This window comes from Orbicella faveolata, unplaced genomic scaffold, assembly GCF_042242905.1.
Source record: "Orbicella faveolata isolate gen_17 unplaced genomic scaffold, um_ofav_v1 contig_15, whole genome shotgun sequence".
Lineage (NCBI taxonomy): Eukaryota > Metazoa > Cnidaria > Anthozoa > Scleractinia > Merulinidae > Orbicella > Orbicella faveolata.
In genome coordinates, this window is record NW_028301542.1 from 9,904,124 (window position 1) to 9,923,855 (window position 19,732).

At 37.4% G+C, this 19,732-nt stretch overlaps 1 protein-coding gene across 2 annotated transcripts in view; it reads right to left on the minus strand.

The window, feature by feature from the left end:
• LOC110051294 (cyclin-dependent kinase 5 homolog) overlaps positions 1-19,732 on the minus strand; it is a 71,501-nt gene that overhangs the window by 20,873 nt on the left and 30,896 nt on the right. For both annotated transcript variants that reach the window (XR_016206818.1, XM_020757329.2), the window contains exons 8-12: positions 14,869-14,931; positions 13,584-13,645; positions 7,651-7,712; positions 3,056-3,116; positions 1,845-1,904 (exon numbers count right to left, since the gene is read on the minus strand). Coding sequence is in view for 1 of the 2 variants with exons in the window: in XM_020757329.2 (XP_020612988.2) it covers positions 1,845-1,904; positions 3,056-3,116; positions 7,651-7,712; positions 13,584-13,645; positions 14,869-14,931 (308 nt within the window). In the remaining variant the exon portion in view is untranslated. The remainder of the gene's footprint in view (positions 1-1,844; positions 1,905-3,055; positions 3,117-7,650; positions 7,713-13,583; positions 13,646-14,868; positions 14,932-19,732) is intronic.

Below are 19,732 nucleotides of genomic sequence, written 5' to 3' on the forward strand. Positions count from 1 at the left end.
TAAAATCCGCAAGAACGGATTGTTTTTCAAATAGTAAGCATGGCGACATGCTCTTGGTTGCAAAACATAATGCACAATTCTCCAATTCTGCAAAATCCCGCACAATACTCAAATATTTTTTTAAAATAATATTTAAAGAGAGTCCAAAAACTTTTTCATATTAATAAGCTTGCTTTATTGAGTTCCAAAGAATAATTGTAAGCTTAATATTTGTTTAAGCTTTAGAAATTACACAAGAGCATCGTCTGGATGTCTCCATATAATTTTATAGAAAAGAAATTACATTTAAGGCTCGTAAATTTTTTGGAAATCCAGGCGGGAGGGGGTATTTTGCCTTGGAAATCTAGAGGCCAGTGGTGGGGGGGAGGGGCCTAGCACTTCGTGAAATCTGGGTAGGAGGTGGGGGGGGGGGGGGCTTAAAATATGTGCCCATTCACTGGGCATCAGGGTCTGGATTTTTTCTGGAATAACCCGATAGTATTAGCACACCAGTAGAATTCCACTATTACTGCTTAGTCATCAAATTTTAAAAATCTCTAATTAGCTATAGTGCTGTCACAAATTTCATGCTCTTCTCAGTTTGGCAGTTCTGGTCTTTAAAGGGTACAAACAATAATTTTTAGTGCTGGTGTAGGCTTCCACTTCAACCATGCAAATTGCAACTTCATTTGATTACTGCTAGCCCCTCAGAACTACCGCCTGTAGCAGCCTCAGTAACAGATAGCTTCCTGAAGAGGATAACCGAATTTTTAAATAATATTTCATAAGCTTTTACAATACAAAATATTGTTTCCCTCTCTAGCTCTATTAAGAACTTAGCAAAGTAGTCTCAAAATTACCACTGTTTCATAACTCATTCTCTGTGTTTGGTGGGTCAAAGCCACTTTTGATATTTGATAAGAAATAAACTTACAGGCCAACAGATTTCACTATTTCATTTTGGGCAGGTAGTATATAAGGAATGGTTTCCAGAGTGAATTTTTGTCTCTTAACTGATGGCAGGCATGAAACCATTTGAATGAATGGAGATCTGTTAAAAATGGATGACATGCAGTCAGTGTACATCCCTGAATTGTTGTTATACTTTATATTTAAAGAGTATGGACATGCTTCATTCCTTTATCATTGGTCTTTATTAAATCCAAGGTTAGATAAAGTGTATGTTTGTATGTGTATGTATGGTAACCCTGACTATGGTAACTATAATCTAGTTTCCTGAAAACTACCCTGAAAGAGAGGGACATTGGGGTTTGTGGTATTGCGGTATTGGACAATTTTTCTTATGGTATTTCAGTAGTTATAATCTGGAAATGTAGTATAGCAGTATTCTCCAAACCTGTGGGACGCGTTTTTTTTTCTTTTTTTTTTTCCATTTTGGACGGTATTAGAAATTATCCTTCAAGTCCTCCAATGTTTTCTGAGCCTTTTCCAGTTTCTGATTGGACATTCCCAATGAAACTTAGCTCTCATGGTAACAGAAAACTGCAATTCCTTGTGTTGCAATCAGAAAAGGGTAATGGAAGTTACTTGTTTTGATTATGTTGTCTAAATAGAAATTAACCTAACTTCATGTTCATTAACAAATTCCAGGGCCCTGCAAATTCTTAATTGCTACATTTGCTCTAAAGTTTTGACTCGGTATTGAAGTATTGAAGTATTGTGGTATTTGGTGAATTTTTTTTTGCAAAATTGCGATGTTTACCGATTTTTTTTGTGTGGTATTGCAGTGTTCAGGATCAACTACACAGCTGCATATTTTATAATAACATTATAATAATTAACAATAAATACTGAAAATTCAAAAGTGAACCAATGTTTTATTTAAAACCTTTCCTTAATCTCACCAGATATCTAATGAAGTTGTGTAATCTTTTGATCCAAGAAGAACATCTGGAGGTCGATACCTAAAAATCAGCAGACAATCATGCTATTTGACTCAACAAGACAATGTTAAGGTGATGTCAGGCAGGGTATGACCAATTGAGCAAGACTTGGATGAGTGAATAACATAGAGAATACAGCAGAGAATTGCTATATTTTATGCCCCCAAGATAGAAGAAATTCCAGTACCATAAAGATGCTGTAGAAAAGACAAATCAATTCTCTCCTAACATGCAATAATAAAAGATTATCTGGATATCAACACACAAGTATAATTATATTGATTTCAATGCATCCCTAAATATACAATACTATCAATTTCTTCTTAATTTATTTTTCATAAGCTAAGTATACATAGGGCACTTATCAGAAAGGAAGCAGTTATTAAGGATGGGGCATTTATTTCTTTTTTCAGTACAAACTTGAGAATAAGTTGTTTGTTGGGCTGGAAGAGGCCAGTTATTGTAAAGAATAATGTTTGCTGTTGTTGCTGTCAACAACTTTCGTAAACCTATACTATAAGAGCTGGTCTTTGAACAGCTTGTTAAATTTTTTACAAAAACTTAACTGTTTTCAATTTCCTATTGTGTATGCGCAAACTATGTCCACATCTGTTTTGTCATGTGAAACATTCATGCACAATCATACTTTTTTGTCTTCAGTTTAATCTTGACTTGAATTCTGACTTTTCTGCTATTTACTAAAAACTACAAAAATTTTGTGAAGTTCTGTGAAGAATACGCAGAATCAAACCAAAGTTGACTTTATTCAAGACTTCAAGACTTTGTAAATTGCAACACAAACTGTTTTGGAATAATGAAAAACTCAGACTTAATATACATGTCTACATGTATCAACATTCACATCAAGCACCTTTGGCATTTAAAGACTGTAAACTTAAGGTGAATTAAACTACTGCTGCAATGGTTTCTGGAACTTGGCAACAGCAAAAGATGAATGATTGCCGGTTAGGACAAAAGTATGGAATTTTGTTCTGTGCATGATGAGCCCATGTTCACAGACGATATTGTTGGCAGTCTCAAAAACGGACAGTGTATAGAATTCTTTTCTGTCATACATAAATTTTATTGATGAAAGAATTGGTAAAAGGTAATTTAAATTAGACGGTAAAACGAAGTAATTTAAAAATTAATGATTATTATTTTTTCCTCACCATAGTGTGACAACTTCATGTGAATATGTATGGCTAGGAACTGACTTGGCACGGGCCAAACCTACATGTAGGCAGTATAATCAAGGGTTAATTATCATAAAATGGTAGGTTGTATCCAGAAAATCATACTAGAACAATATATTAACCAGTTAAGTAAATGAAATTTATCATAAATGTTTGGTGAAGGAACATGTGATCTGAAAGAGGGTTCAGTAACTGATCACTTTAAAATTACCAATGTATTAAAGTTATACAGAATTAACAATTATCGAAATCAGGAAAGGAAGACTTAAGAAAGAATGACTTAAGAAAGAATCAAGTTTACTGGAAACAGACTCTGGGCAGCACTTTCTAGTAGTTGTACTTCTATGGATGAATGCTACGACTCTTCATCAGGTGATGTTCAATATTGGAGTCATGCAAATGCCTAATCATCGGTGAACAAGTTGTGTTCAATGCTATAATAGGATATCACAGTAACAGTACAACCTGTTAAAGACACCCTTAATTTTAACTATAAGTGCTACTGTGACAAAAATATTAACCTCTCACTAACCGAGTGCAAGGGCCATACTGGGGAATATTGGCCTGAGGTCATGGCAGTATGGACTGAGCACAGCTCGGTCTGTACAAAAACGACCGAGGGCCAATACTCCCCTGTACAGCTCAAGCTAGCTAGGTTAGTAAGTAGTTTATTATATAGAACTCGGGCCATGCTTGTTTGTTTCGTGTTAAAACATGCTTCTGGTCACTTGAATTCAAAGGGCTTCCGCCGTAACATGTTTATGATGACGCAAGCAACTCAGAAATAACAAGCTACCACAAATTTGAAAACAAATTTATTGAAGGTAAATAATGTTGAATATAAACAAGACTTCAAGAATGATTTATAACGGAATTTGACAGAAGTCTCAACAGCTGCAGGTTGTTGAAATTCAGAAAAGGGTTTCTGTTGATCCTGGAATATTTTAACCTTTTTCAATCTGGACAATTCTGCGCTGAAGACTGTAAATTGTCGCTGGCTGGTACTCTTCTCCATTTTACCTGGATGTGTTCATAAAAAAAAAATTGGACAAAAGATAGTCAAGCTCCATCGCAGGTAGGCTTTCAATTCTTTCATTTGTCATACCGTTATCTTCCAGGTAATGGAGAAGAGTGTTCAGATCAGTAGCTGTCTTCTTACTTGTGTTTGCCCTTTTTCGTTTGTTTATAAAATGTTCTATGGCCTCCTGACTTTCGCCGATGCCTGTTTCAGTTTCTACATTAGACATTTCCAGATCTCAAGGACAATAAAATTCACTTGGTGAATATTCGTCTTCCTTGTCCATGTTGTAAGCTCTGTAAAATATCAACCTTTAGGTAGTTTCTTTGCAAAGAATGAGAGTATTTACACATTTTCTTTTCATAGTTTTAGTTGCAAATCTTGAATTTGCCGGCTTTCGAAAACAAAAAATACACAGCGTATGACCAGTTCCATGGAAATGGTCTGTATGGCGAAACCCCAACCAAGATAGAACCAATCAGAATGCTCCGATTTACCTCAAGGCTATCTTGCCATATAATACTGTATTATCTTTCCTAGGTTTTTGAACATGAATTTACTGATTGAACCCTAAATACATTGTTTGGTGTAAAATTGAACAGTCTGACAAGTTGGTGCTTAAAAAAGGCTTCAAAACCATACAAAATACATCCACCATTCCTGAACAAGCATACCATGCAAACCCTTGAAATGTCAGCAGCAATTACTTGTGATATCATATAGGCTCACAACCCCCAAATTAGATGCTTCAAAGAAATATTATTATCCCTTGGGCTGCACTGGCTTTGCGAGTAATAAGTCAGAGTGAAAGTCAATTTTATTTAAGCAGGGTGATCCTTTCAGCACTAGCATGGTTTCAGCAGGGGCCTTGTGTAGCAAATGACTCCTACTTAAGAAAAATATGACAAAATTTAAAAAAACTCTGGTTAAGGATATAAATGCAAAAAGTGGTAAAATGACTAAAATGTCATGTAACAAGAAAAGGGCACTCGGTCAAAGAAATGGAGATATCCATGTGTGTTTTGACTGATTATGGAATTGTAAGATCTTGTTCCAGTTCTAAAATTACAGTATTTTTATAGCATCAAATTACACTAATTCAAGAAGGCAAACACCTCTCTTAGGTGGACAGCTGGAGTTGAGCGGATAGTGGCTGCTTTAGAGAGAGTTGATTGTAACAGAATTTGGAATGAGACTAAACTGTGACATTTGTTTAAAGTGTGTATGACATGAAAAAGAATTTCTGCTTATTTGAAAAGCATTTCAAAATACAGAAGAATGGCATTTTTCTTTTTGAAATATCTTTTTTCATTGTAGAGATCTTGACATTTTTCTGTTATGCAAATTAAAGCAGTGATGATGTCATAAGATTTGCAACTAAGGAGTGGTAAAATACTGAATAAATGATATCTTTGGAAATATTGAAGCAGTGTTCTTGAAACTTGGCACCACAAATGTGCATCACAAAAGAAACAACATAGGCATGCAAGGCGTGCAAGAGTTATTTTTTTTTGTGAAGTGTCAGAGATAGGAGCATTCATGGAGCTGTTTACAGTAATGATTTGGTTAATTTGACAAGTTTTTTGGTTGGGATGTACAGCAAGAAAGAAACTGGGAATTTATGATGTACATGTGATGTTACATCGGTCATGGTAAGATAGCTAAATAGTAAGTCATAAAATGTTTGACTGAAAAAACTACAGTAATCTGACACGTCTCCAGATTAATGTAGATACCATCTTATTTTCTAACAGGCAATTTGACTCGTTCTTTGATAAAAGCCACACTGTGATTGGTGTGACATGCACACATGCATAACCCCCTCACTCACCGATCACACAGCCCTTCCAACCCCCAAGAGGAATTTTTGGTCAAAAATACTCAAGTTAAATAAGAGACCTTTTCGCATTTTATACGAGTCGTAAGTTTACCCTTTTTACACAACACAACACAACACAACACTACTTCACCGCAAATAGAAAGAAAGAGAAAAAAAAACCTCTCTGACACGTTGAAAATCTGATTTAATTAAATTGCACTTTAACTTGGAGCCACGCAGACTTCAAAGAACATTTGAACAGTTTTCATACTTTTTACCTTTAAAAATATCGGACTGAAATGAATGTCATCAAATAAAACTATTAAACTGCTACTGCAGAGATGTAAAAACCATCCAGAAATGAAAGCTTCTTTTTTGTTTAATATCCTGGAAACAATAGTCGATAACTTGTCAGCCCTAATTGAATTTACTCCCATATAAAAAAACAAAAGTGTCAAGTTATCATTTGTAACTAAAGATAGCAAACATCTCGTGGGAAAGAGTGGTGACGATTCTTCAGTTCTAATTGAATTTACTCCCTTGTGAAAAACAAGAGCGTCAAATTACCCTTTGTAACTAAAAAAAAAAATACCTCGTTATATTTGCATGCAACAAGAACAAACAATCATTACCTGCACTTACTATTGTAAACGTTAGAACTGTTTCAAATCTAAATAGTCTCGTCTCCTCTAAAACATGTCCTAAGAACTAGAAGTGACGATTCGTGACCTCCTAATTGAATTTACTCCTTGTGAAAAGCAAAAGTATCAAGTTACCTTTGTAACTAAAAATAAAAATATCTGATTCAATTTGCATACTACTAACTCACGAACTGTTTCAAACCTCAAAGGCTCATCTCGTTCATAACTAAAATCCTCAGGCTAACCCACAGAAAATGTTGACGTGAACCCAATATATGAATACTTCCTCCTCTTTTATAGAAGAATGAATATGGTCGTTCTGAACTCTATCGGGATCAAATCTTCTCACATACCATTTACCTTTGCAACAAGAAATTTGATTGGCTGTTTATAGTAGATCCAATCTGATTGGTGTGACATACATACATCTCTCACTCACTCACTCACTCATCCATTGACCTGTCCATAACATACCCGACGCGCCGACTAAGAGGTACTTTTTTTACAAAAAAAATAACTCAAAAATGATACCCTTAGTGCTGTTGCCATGACAACAGTTTTGTCACTGGTGCTGTCTTAATAAAAACTGAAATTCCCAGTTTTTGTCTCAAACCAAGAACCATCTACCCCACCCAATCTAATGATGGGAGTTAAGACAATATGGGAACTATGTCTGTTCAAAGTAGAACCCTTTGTCTCACTTTAGATGTTGCAAATGGGGATATTAAATTTGGGTTTTTTGACAGAAAGAGACTGGAGCCAAAAGAGTTGCTATGGCAACAGTGTCATTTTGTTTCTTTTGTGATGCACATTTGTGGTGCCAAATTTCAAGAACACTGCTTCAATATTTCTAGGGATATTGTTTATTCAGTATTTACCATTTTTTAGTTGCAAACAATATGACGTCATCACTGCTTTAATTTGCATAACAGATAAATGTCAATATCTCTAAAACGAAAAACATATTTCGAAAAGAAAAATGCCATTCTTCTGTAGTTTGAAAGGCCTTTCTAGTAAGCAGAAATTATTTGTCATGTCATGTACACTTTACTATAATTGTGACAGTCTACTAGAGAAACATCTCATTACTCACCAAAATCAGCTAGTTTTAGTTCCCCAACCTCATTAATCAACAGGTTCTGAGGTTTTAAGTCCCTGTGAGAAAAAATAAAGGCAAAGCTTTTCTAGAACCTTAACCATATAAGTAACTGTGAAGAACTGCTCCTGAAAAAGACCTGTTGCCGACTGTCGGCCGTCTGTTGTCCAACTGTTGGCTGTTTGTCAGCCATCTGTAAGTCGACTGTTGGCCAACTGTCGTCTGACAAGATGGCTGACAGGTTTGGCCAAAACACAGACCAACAGTTGGCCAGCAGTTGGTGATCTGATGTTGTTTCTCCATACAGCACCTGAGATATATAATAAATTGAATAGAAAAGTATGACCTTCTGAGTTTTGGTAATCACTGCTTATGCCCAGCGCCAGCACTGCAGAAAACGACCAGAGTATTTATACAAATAAAGTAAAGCCATTCTTGCCACCATATTAGAAAGATCGACTAAGTACCATGCCCCCTAAAATTGTCAGAGTTTGAATTGCATTGTACAAGAAAGAGTTATGCGGTGGTTTATGCTTATATGGTTTAAAGAATATTTCACGATCAATATTTTCTATGATGAGCATAGATCAGTAATTTTGTGATGAGAAGTGTTACCAATAATTAGTAACACAAAAGAAAACAATTATTGTTCTGGGGTTTTTTAAACAACTTTTTTGATTGGGTATAATACTCTATTCCTGTCTATTCTACAGCAAACTTTTTGTTTTAGAAAACTGTCGGTAACCTGTCGGTTTAGTAGCTTGCCAGTAACCTGTCAGCTGACAGCTTACTGACAGTTGGTTTCAGAACCTCTTCTTTGCAATTACCACCTTATCAAAAATGAAATGGTCCAAATACAGGGAAAATCAACAATAGCACCCTCTAAAAGAGTAGTTATCAACAGCAAAACAATAATTATCTTTTTTCAGAAAAAACTATTTTACTGTTTATGACAAACCAATTTTTTTCCTGATCAGACATTGACACAAAAGATTCTTAATGACTTCAGGAATTAAGAAAGGGATAGAGCAAAAATATAAGGAAAAGGGAGATTAAATTAAGATACAGAAAAACACATAGCCAGGATATACAGTTTCTATACAGTGGAGTGACAACTAGTCGCTATGACTGCTCCAGGTGAAAGCCATAAAGAAGCAAGAAGCATGACAAGGTTGCATAAAACATTCCTTGCTTGCGTCCAAAGACTTCTTCAATGTAGGAAGCTGGAACATCAGAACAGCGTATGTCATTGGAAAGACAGCAACACTTATGAAGGAAGCAAGAAGGTACAAACTGAGCATTCCTGACCTGAATAAGATAACAGGTAGACAGGTTTTGGGGAGGCCAGGACAATGACAGGAAAGACAATCATCTATTCTGGAGGTGACAAAGGATGCCACGATGTGATGAACAGTGCTGCTGATGAGTGATGAAATGGAACCCCATTACAGACAGGATCATCAGTGTCAGATGAATTTCTTGTTATCGGATCGAGACAACAGTTGCTGAAAATTAATCACAGTTCAGTCCGTGTTGGCATAATTGATATTAAGCCTGTTAAGGTAGTGCGTAATCTAGGCGCCTGGTTCGACTCGCATTTTTCTATGTCGACCCATATTTCTAAGTCTTGTAATGCGGCATTTTTCTGGTTACATAATATCAAGAGAATAAGCCACTTTCTGCCTAGGGATAAATTAGAAATGGTATTGCATGCCTTCATCACAAGTAGAATTGATTATTGTAATGGACTTCTCTATGGACTACTAGACTGTGAAATAGCTAAATTGCAAAGGGTACAAAACGCTGCAGCTAGGCTGCTTATATCATGTAAAAAGTATGACCATATTACGCCCATTTTGATAAATTTACACTGGTTACCAGTAAGGTATAGAATTAATTTTAAAATTTTATTACTTACTTTCAAAGCCCTCTATGGCATGGCACCTAGTTACATCATTGATTTAATTCATATTAAGACTATTACACGCTATTCGCTGCGCTCTACTGAAGGTGTTTTATTAAAGCATCCTTCGGGGAGAACGAAAAAGTCATTTGGTGACAGATCCTTGAGTGGGCTGTGCCCACTCTGTGGAACACTCTTCCTGTTAGCCTCCGCATCATCAAATGTATTTCCACTTTTAAGTCAAATCTTAAAACTTATCTTTTTAAATTAGCTTTTAATATTTCTCAAATATGTATATATATAAATAAATGAAGTAGTGTTTTTTTTATTATTTTTAAATTTTATTGTAGATTTTTAATACTTGTATAGTTTTAGGTTATTTATTGTCGTAATGCGCTTTTGATCACCTGGTATGTTAAAAAGCACACTATAAATCAATAAATTATTATTATTATTATTATTATTATTGCACGGTTTTACTCCTAGTAAGTGAAGACAAGGGTGATTCAGATCTACAGCCCCCTGAATGACAGAAGTGATGAGGACAAGGAGGACTTCTACGAGTTGCTCCAGAGGGAGATTGATGCCAGACTATCCCACCACCTACTGATCCTGTTTGGCAATGCAAATGCCAAGGTGGGATCTGACAAGATTAGCTGGGAAGACACCATGGGTAACAAAGGATCAACACTATGAATGATAATGGCCTACGATTTGCATCTCTCTATTCTGAAAACAGTTTTGTCATAGGTGGCACTTGTTTCAAGTATAAAGACATCTCCAATTACAGGTGGAAAACCCCAAATGGCCATGATAGGAATCAGATTGATCATGTTGCAATTTGGAGAAGATTCAGTAGATCATTACTTGACATCATAGTTCAGCTAGGAGCAGATGCAACAAGTGACCATCACCTTGTCTGATGCAAGACACAGATGAAACTGGCAAGAAACAGAATGAAACAAATATCTAGGACCTTCCATAACACTGCAAAGCCAACATCCTTTATTATGTTTCCCTAAGTTTAGTGCATTACTATGTTGTTAAGGTGGCTCCATAGGGTAATCATTTATGGCGTTGCACGCACAACTGTAATGTTTTGAATGCCGTTTTTGCATTCGTTTTTACACCCAGTCATCTCAAACTAATTACATGTAATAAGCAATGATTAAAATAGTGTTTTACTATCATCTCTGTTAAAATTATTGGTTTTAGTCTTGAATTATAAATTCCCAAACAAATATGTTTTTTCTTTTTTATAGCTTTACTTGCGATTTTCTTGAATTTCCTTCGGTGAAATCTTCCCAAATTTTCACAGCATATCGCTTCCTGCGGGATACGAATTTTAAAGACGAAAAAAGTAGGGTTTGTAAAGGCAGGTTTTTCGATTTTTTGCAAATTTACGTCTTTTACCGCTGCGAAAAAACTGGTCTTATAGACTTCCCTGAAAAACAAGCTTCGACTAAAGTAAAACATTTACTACCAGTCTGCCAAGTTTTACGGAATTTCACCAGAGGAAACGCGAGAAAATTCACTGTCAGTTTTCCTTGTTGGGCTCATGTTGACATAATAAAATATCGAAAAACACTGACGTTTTCCTTCGCGCGTGCAGATTACTCGAGCTTTCGTCCTCAGCAAGCGTGTGATCGTAAAACTATGGCGAGCCACCTTAAATGACAGTCCACTACGGTTGCTAAGGACCATGTGTGTGACTCGCAAGAGTCAAGTTGCAAGGAGAGCAGTGTGTTTAATGCAGTAAGTTACTCTCAGAGGCAAGTACTCAGATATGACTCAAGTCCAATCTGGCATCCTTCAGTGGAAAAGACTGAGTTTAACATGTACAAGTTACAGTTTGTTTTTTGTGGATTACAACCTGTTATATGTGGTTGTGGAGTCACAAAGGGATGTAAATTCTCTACATTGAAATCAACACATAAATTATCAAACATAATCATGTAACAAAAAGTAACCAGAGACTAGGAATTCTGAGAAGAAACCTCAACATTAACTCTCCAGAACTGAAGTCAATTGCCTACCAGAGTTTGTTCCAGTCCACTGTGGAATATGCTTCAAAATTTAAGGATCCATATGCCAAACAAAACAGTGATAATTATAGTGGAAATGGTGCAACGTAGAACAGCACATACATACTAAATCACTATGAAAGGTCTGCCAGTATCACAGAAATGCTGATGGAACTAGATTGGGGAAACTTTAGAACTACGTAGGTAGAAAGGAAGGCTAACAATGCTATATAAAATGCATTACAATCTAGTTGAGATAGACCAACAGAAATATTTGGAGCCTGCTGTAGCAGGCACATGCACAAATTCTTGTAGACACTCCAAGCATCTGAAGCAAATTACCACTTGTTCTCATTTTTCTCCACAAATGATCGGGGAATGGAATAGCCTACTCCTGAATGCTGTTGAGGCACAATCTGTGAATTCCTTCATAACCAAGCTAGACATGTTTTGATTATTGGTGGCCACCGACCACTTGCTAAAAATCATCATATCGATGTAGAGCATGTATTTGAAAATAAATTAAATAAATAAAGGTCTCTATCCTGAGAAATATCTTGGATTAAAGTGCTGAGTGGCAAGCATCTGTTTAGACTGGTTTCATCGATTTCAAGAAGGCCTTCAATAGTGTAAGAAGAGACAAGCTCTGGAACATTCGTAAGCATTATGAGTTGATGGACATCAGATTGGTTTCCAGTAGAGATAGGAGCCAAGTAGGTCGGCAGTATGTCTGGTTTTCTCTTCAACATCATGATATACTGGATAACAAAGAAAACCCTGAATGCAAGAGAGTTCTGAGAAGGAAGATCTCCGAGAAAAGTGCAGCCACTTCCATCAGATTTCAGCGTACACATAGACTCTGCATCAACACCACCACAACAAAGGTGGTACAAACAAATACCTACTTCCAATTTCACGAAGTCAACTCCTTCATCTATCTGGGAGCCACAGTCCACGAAGAAAGCAGATCAAACGAAGACATCACACGTAGGCTGCCAATCACAAAAAGAGCACAAGCAAGTCTCAGTCCTCTCTGGAAGTCACGGATGTACAGCAAGTTCACCAAGCTGAGAATCCTCAAGAGCTGTGTCACCTCTGTTCCGCTGTATGGCACTGACATGCAGAGGATTACATCACCAGGCATTGAGTAACTGGATGTTTTCCATCGAAAAAGTACAAGGACAATCCTCAACATATTTTGGCTACACAGCATCTCCAACCATGACCTCTACGAAAAAGCTAAAGAGAGCCCCTTCTCCGAAACTGTAAGGGTCAGGTGGTGGAGATGGATCAGTCACGTCTTGAGAACAGAGAAAGACCAGGACTACAGAGTTGCTGTCACCAGGATTCCCTGAAGACAAGAGAAGGCATGGCAGACCAAAGATTATGTGGAGAAGAACGGTTGAAGCTGAGTGCAAAGACTTAGGTTGGACAAGGTGGAATGAGGTCGAACAGCAACACATTAGCAGACAGTTTTATGCTCCACTCACAGGAGAAAAGAGGATGAGTGATTGTACCAGATTGCATCATATTCCGTGTATTCATTAAGACCCACCACTAGGCAGAGTCCGACAGGTATTCTGGTGGGAATTACCAGCTATAATGTTGGCATTTCCCAAGGTTGGTACAGGTCTCGCTGTTGCTCTCTCACAGATGCTGCAATAGGACAGCTTGGTACTTTGCATACGTTTTTAAAGCAAATATATAATTACCAGGTTAGCTTTCCATGCATGGCTACGGCTCTATTTCTCCAGGATATAGTTACATGTAAGTCATTGTTTGCTGGCAGACAATAAATTAACAACAGGAAGTGTTGAGGGTCAAAACATTCTTGGTGCAATGACATATAGCAAAATTCTTAACATTATCTCATGAACATTTGCCAATTAGTCAAAAAGAGTTATATAAGTAGAAAACCTAAAAGTAACAAGCCAGTTGTAAAACCTTTAATGTTTCAAGCATTAAACAAATACTGAAAAAGATTGTGTCTTATCAAAACTAACCTGTGAAGAATTTTTCTCTCATGAATATATGCCAAACCCCTTAATAGCTGGAACAGAAAGAGCTGCAAAAAAAGAAGAAAAACAGATTTTATTTCCATGCCACTGAAGTTATCCAAATTGGTAACATTACATACAGAGAGAAATCAAAGTAGCTGTGAGCCTCTCAACTTGGAAAATGGAGCATCTGTTAACAGTGGCAATTTTGATGCCACTGACTTAAGGTTTTAATCTGCAGGTTAAGTTTAAGTTAAAGCCCACTAGCATTGTTAAGAAATAGTGTAAAATGCAATGATGAGAGAAGACACGAAGAGGTTGTATTCTTGTTATGGTAACCTGTTATATATACTACCATTTACGAGCTACTGTGAACGGCCAACTTTTTTCCGCGTTGTTCCACGCACATTCAAGTTTGTCTAGACAAACTGTCGCATTTTTGAATTGAACCAATTAATGTTTAGAGCATGAACACGTCAAGTTTTGACAGCTCCACCTGAATGTTTATACACATGAACACAAGTTTTGAAAACATTGCATCGAGTTTTTGTAACCAAAGTGCAGCTCCCTGATATAAATAAGAATAAAAATTTCGAAATTTCCAAAGGGTATTAAATCTGCAAACCGACAAAATCAGCTCGTGGAATTTGAGAATTGTCTCAGTTGTACAGGACCAAATTTTTATAGACTAACGGTTTGCGTGACATCTTGAGCCGGAGAATTCTTATGTAAAGGCAGGTGTTATGTGAAGTGTTCTGGCACCCAAGTGAGATAAGGTGAAAACTATGTAAAGCTTTTTTTTTACTTTTTGTTCAAACAGGAACAAAGTTTAATCCCAGAAATAACTACCCATATAATTCACAACATTGAAGACATCGAAATAAAAATTGAGAGGAGAGTTTACACCTTATGCACTATGGCGTTATGGCATTAGTGCATTATGGCATTATTGCATTATTGTGTTAGTGCCTTAGTGAACAGCAGCCCCTAAACCCTCCCAATACTGCTCTCTGCACCAAAAAGGAAGGCATGACTTCACATAGACCTTACTCTTAGGACTGGGTTTTGCAGCTAGGTTGCTGCGGTAAATGTGTATCCTGGCTGTTCCTATAATATCATGTATTACATACATGAACAAGTGCATGGAAGCTTATCAGCTAACATGCAATCTATTTTCCACCTAAGGTGGAGATAGTAACAATGAACCTGACCCGGTTGAACCACACAAATTTAACCCCTTGTTCCCCCATCTACTATAATAATTCAAGAAGTTAACAATATTTCTGCTTACCTTGACATTATAGGGATGAATTCCTCTTGGATACTTTTCAAGGTAGTTATTTAGATCTGTGTCCTATAAATCAAACAACATAAATGTTTGTAAGTCCCGATGACATCACACTTACATCCAGCACAAAAAGGCCAGTTCCAACAGAAACTGAGAAGTCTCTCTCTCTTACCAACAGAAAGGCAACTGGGTTGATGATTAATTCTGAGGAGACAAAGCTTCTGAGACAGACAGCTCCACCACCCCCTGTTACAAAGCCATGGTATCTCCTATTACGCCACACCACCCCCTGTTACAAACCCATGGTGTCTCCTATAGCCCCATCACCCCCTGTTATAAACCCATAGTATGTCCTATAGCCCACCCCCCCCCCCCTCTCAACCCCCGGCCCCTGCAAAAAAAAAAAACTACAGTGTATGGCATCTTTTGCAGCAATGTCCCTCCCCTCCTAGCCTCTGGAAGAAAGCCATCAGATGGTATCATCTGTAGAATCTCACTCAAAGCGTAAGAGAGGGTAATTTTAACCCAATTAAAAGTGTACAATCTCTATAATGGAGAAGTAAAGATGATGAAGAAATCAAATGCCAGGAAAGGCACAGTCATTGGACGATCTCGATAATAAAAAACTAACAACGATGAAGAAATCAAAGGCCAGGAAAGTCACAGTCATTGGACGATCTTGATAATAAAAACTAACAACCATGAAGAAATCAAATGCCAGGAAAAGTACAGTCATTGAACGATCTTGATAATGAAGAACTAACAATGATGAAGAAATCAATAGCAGGAAAGGTAAGAAAGTAGTCTTTATGCGTCCCTCTACCAAGAGTCTGTGACGTTGTTGATAATAGAAGAAATAAAAAGTAAGTCTTCACTTAATACTGCCTTGTCTTAGGGTGTCTCCTTGGTGGTCTGGGATGGTTGAGGAGGAAGACACTTTTTGTCGCTTGCCCTTGCTAATCCCTCTCCCTCACGTTGAGTATGGCCCCAGTTAGTGGCAGTCAAGCTCTTCTTCCAAGGTATTCCAATCCATTGCTTTGATTTCTTTGCCCAAAGTTACATGTAACTTCGTTTTGTTGGTGTATTCCATAATGCATGACACCAGATTGTATTTTACAAGTCACTCTCTAGTGACAGATGGGAGGAGCAGTGCAGTTACAAATTTTTCTGAGGGTTTCTGTCAATTGTGTTGCTTTTTCCCCATTAAACCTTACCAGAGGAAATTTGTTGGTCTACAAAAATTGACATTTTTTCTCGTTCTAAGTTCTCACATTTTCTCTTTTTCCATGCGATTTCTTTTTTCTCCCCTCAACTATTTTGAGGACAGGGAAACACCTTTCTGAAATTGATTAAATCTTTGTGACTGAGACCATGTGTGTGAATAAACAGTTTCAAGTGCTTTTGAGGGCAGGGAATATTCCATTTGTCTATATCGTTCTCTGTCCTCCTGCAGTTCTGGGAACAGATTCAACTCCTTAATATTTTCCTCTGCCAATACATCTTTCATCAGATTCTCAACAACCTTCAGCTTTTCGTAATGGCCAACATTTGTAAGCAATGGTTTTGGTGTCTGAGGAGTGTCAAGGGGCACTTAATTCTTGTTGCACAAAATTTTTGTATCGTCACAAGCTCACCGTTCCTCATAGTGGCCACCTGGGATGGTTTTCCATGGTCATCATACCATTTAAGATTGAAACGAATCCAATCAAATCTTTCAGAGGTTTCTTTTTCTTGTCTGCTTGCCGTACTATAAGTTTGAATATCAGCCTCTAGGAGATGAGATAGTGGTTGCTGATAAAAACTCAAAGGAGTCTTTGCAAAAAGAGTTTGTCTAAAGCATGGAAACCCATTCCATCTTTTGGCAAGTTCCTTTGCACCATACCACATATTCATTTATGCTAACAACTCATCTCCCAAGGAAAATGCAATACTGTTGATCTTTTCCACTTCTTAACTAACCAATTTGTCTTCCAAATCGCTCTCCAATTTTTTCATACAATCATTGGCATTCTTGAAAACGTTGTTTGTAACTGATGATCCATAGTAGGCTGCACAAACAAAATGGAATTAACTCACTCTGCCTCGTTTGCTATGCTGCTCCTCTACACAAACGTGGTCATTCATCTCCATTCAAAACTCAATGGATGACACTATTACTGTTGGTAGATGGGACTGTTTCTGATCTGGTCATTCATCTACCAAACATTAGTTCAAAGGCCTTGACTCAACAACTTTTCCATCCACAAGAGGACCATAAGATGGAAGAATTTCCAGTACTTTAAAAGATGGAATGTCAGGGCTGCTGAGGTCAGTTTCCTCACTGAGTGCAACATCATCACCACACTCAAGACTTTCTGCAACTTCTAACATCAAAGACGCTCCGTTCAATTCTCTTAAAATTAATGGGTTGTCACTTCTCTTTTGGCAGTTCTATAGTTCACTAGACATTTCATCTAGCAACGGAGCAGACATCTGTATCCAGGAGAGACCGCCTGTTTTTGAATCTGCCTCCAGTTCATCCAAAGGAAGCCAATTTGCTTTATAAATTACAACCTGATCCATGAGTCATTGAATTACACTGACCACTTTAACTTGTGTAATGTTCTCCACCTCAAAAGTGCAGTCTTCTAATTCATTATCTACAGTAGGAGACTCCTTTTCATGGCCAACGAGCTTGCATACATCTGTGACCTTCTAGCTGATGCACCACTGATGGTTAGCTCTAATTGCCCTTAAGTTTCATGAATCTTGTTCAACAGATTTGGGGGATGTTTCTGGAAAATCGAAATAATGGGAAGTAGAGAGGTTGGTACTTTGATTAGATCTTGTGCTACCTTGCCTAACAATGAGGACAGCTTCAAAGCTTCTGCTCCCTCGATTTCCAAGACATAATTGGCCAAATTTTCTAGTTCTGTTACACTCAGCAAATATGATTAGATGGCTCCAAGAAAGTAGTGAGGCAGAAGAGATCTATGTTTGTATGAGGAAGGGTCATTTTCATTTTCATTTTCACTTCCTATTCACCGTGCTCTCTCAGATGGTAGCGCTCATCCACATGAGTTAAGTCTCCATTTGAGCAATAAATTTTGGAGAAACTACGACAGCCAGTTTTGTTCCTGTCCAGCAAACTGACTGACATTCACTCTCTGTATCAACACTGAAAGATTTTTCAAGGAATAGGTTGGTGTTCAGCAGTAAAACATCTTTTGCAGAGTGATAGTCATGACAAGGCAAAGCTTGAAGTTGGACAAGTTTGTCGTCATTTTCTTTCTCTCTCTTCCTTTCTACAAGCAACTGTTCTGTCTCTTCCTCTAGAGGACTCCAGTGATCATCTTCATTGATGTACCTCAGCCACATACATGCATGTCCTGAGTTAAAGGAATTCTTTGAGCCTAGAACGACTGAGGCCTTTGCATCAGTGCTACTGATGGTAACTGGTCAGCCTCCCACCAGTTGGGATTCTTAATAGTTTATTTAAATATTTGTTTATTTATTTAGTGTCCCCAATTAGCACATTAGTGCTAAATACATCGACACTTAAATAAAGTGATTATTAGGTGAGGCTATTGTTCATCAAAGCGAAATGGTTTTAGCTGCTCCATTTTAACAAATGCTCTGTACTACTGAACATTAATGGAGGGAATACTTGTGCCAGTATCAACTTTCCCAAACTTAATCTTTGCTTCACTGGTGTAACTTCTGCTGCTTTTATGGCCAGAATACAGAGTGATGCATCTCCTTTTCAGGGTTGAAACACTTGCTGTTGGCAATCCAAATCCTTGAGCAATTGCATTGCACTGTTCGCACAACCTACCAGTAGAAAGGTTCTTGCTGCTGTCAACAGATTCTCTCACAGAGGTAATATATTTCCCGTCATAATGCCTCTTAGTGTGAGTCTGAAATTGTTGCCAAAACTTCAACAATGGTTTCCAAAATAATAGGGTTGATGTCCTTCCTTGGTCTATGGGCCAGTTATGGTCTTTCCCATGAGAGCAGCTTAATTGTACCAAGCTTTTTCTTTAAGACCAATTTGGCCTTTCGGAGTAGACTCTTAGCTGGTCTGTCTACATAGCTGGAAGTGCAGATTTTGCCTCAGACACTTTCTTCACAGCCCTTTTTAGTGAAACCATTCCAAAATTTAGATGATGTCGAAGATGGGTGTTGGCAAATTTGGTGCTTTTAAATTTTAATTAGTTTGCTCTTTTTGTCTTCAAATATCTTGAATGTTTCTTTCATCTCAGGGAAGCTCATGTCGAGAATACTTCAGCTCTATCTCTTGTTGCTTCTTCACTGCTCCCTAAAAGCACATATTCGGAACATTCATTCAAATCACAATCGTTAAGTCCCTTTTCATGGACAGTCTAGTTGCCCTATGCGCCAACTTGGCACCAGGGGACAGGTGAAGGTGAAGGCAGTTGGAGGGATCTTTAATATAAACAGGTAAGGCATTTTTCCCAGTCAAGAACACACATTTAAGATGTTTATGAAATGTATAATTATGCTTTAGTAACTCGTCCACACTCAACATCTTTGATGGCAATGAACGCAGGCTTTGGGTGATCAACAACAACAACCATTATATTTTGCATAATACAGAGAATATCATACAGCAAAAGAATACATTAAACTAAAATAAGCAAAAAACTACTCAAAATAGTAAAAACTAAATGAGCTGAGTACTAATAGTAAACAACAGATGTTGTTTAGTGTCATCTGAACGTAGCTGATCCATTTGCTTTCAGAATCTTCAACTGTCTTTCCGCAAGAAGAAATCCAAAGCACATTGAGATTACGGTAGCACTTTTACAATCGGCCAGGGCATTCACGCTTTTGTTTTCCTTATCTACTTTTCCAGGGTAGATAGGGT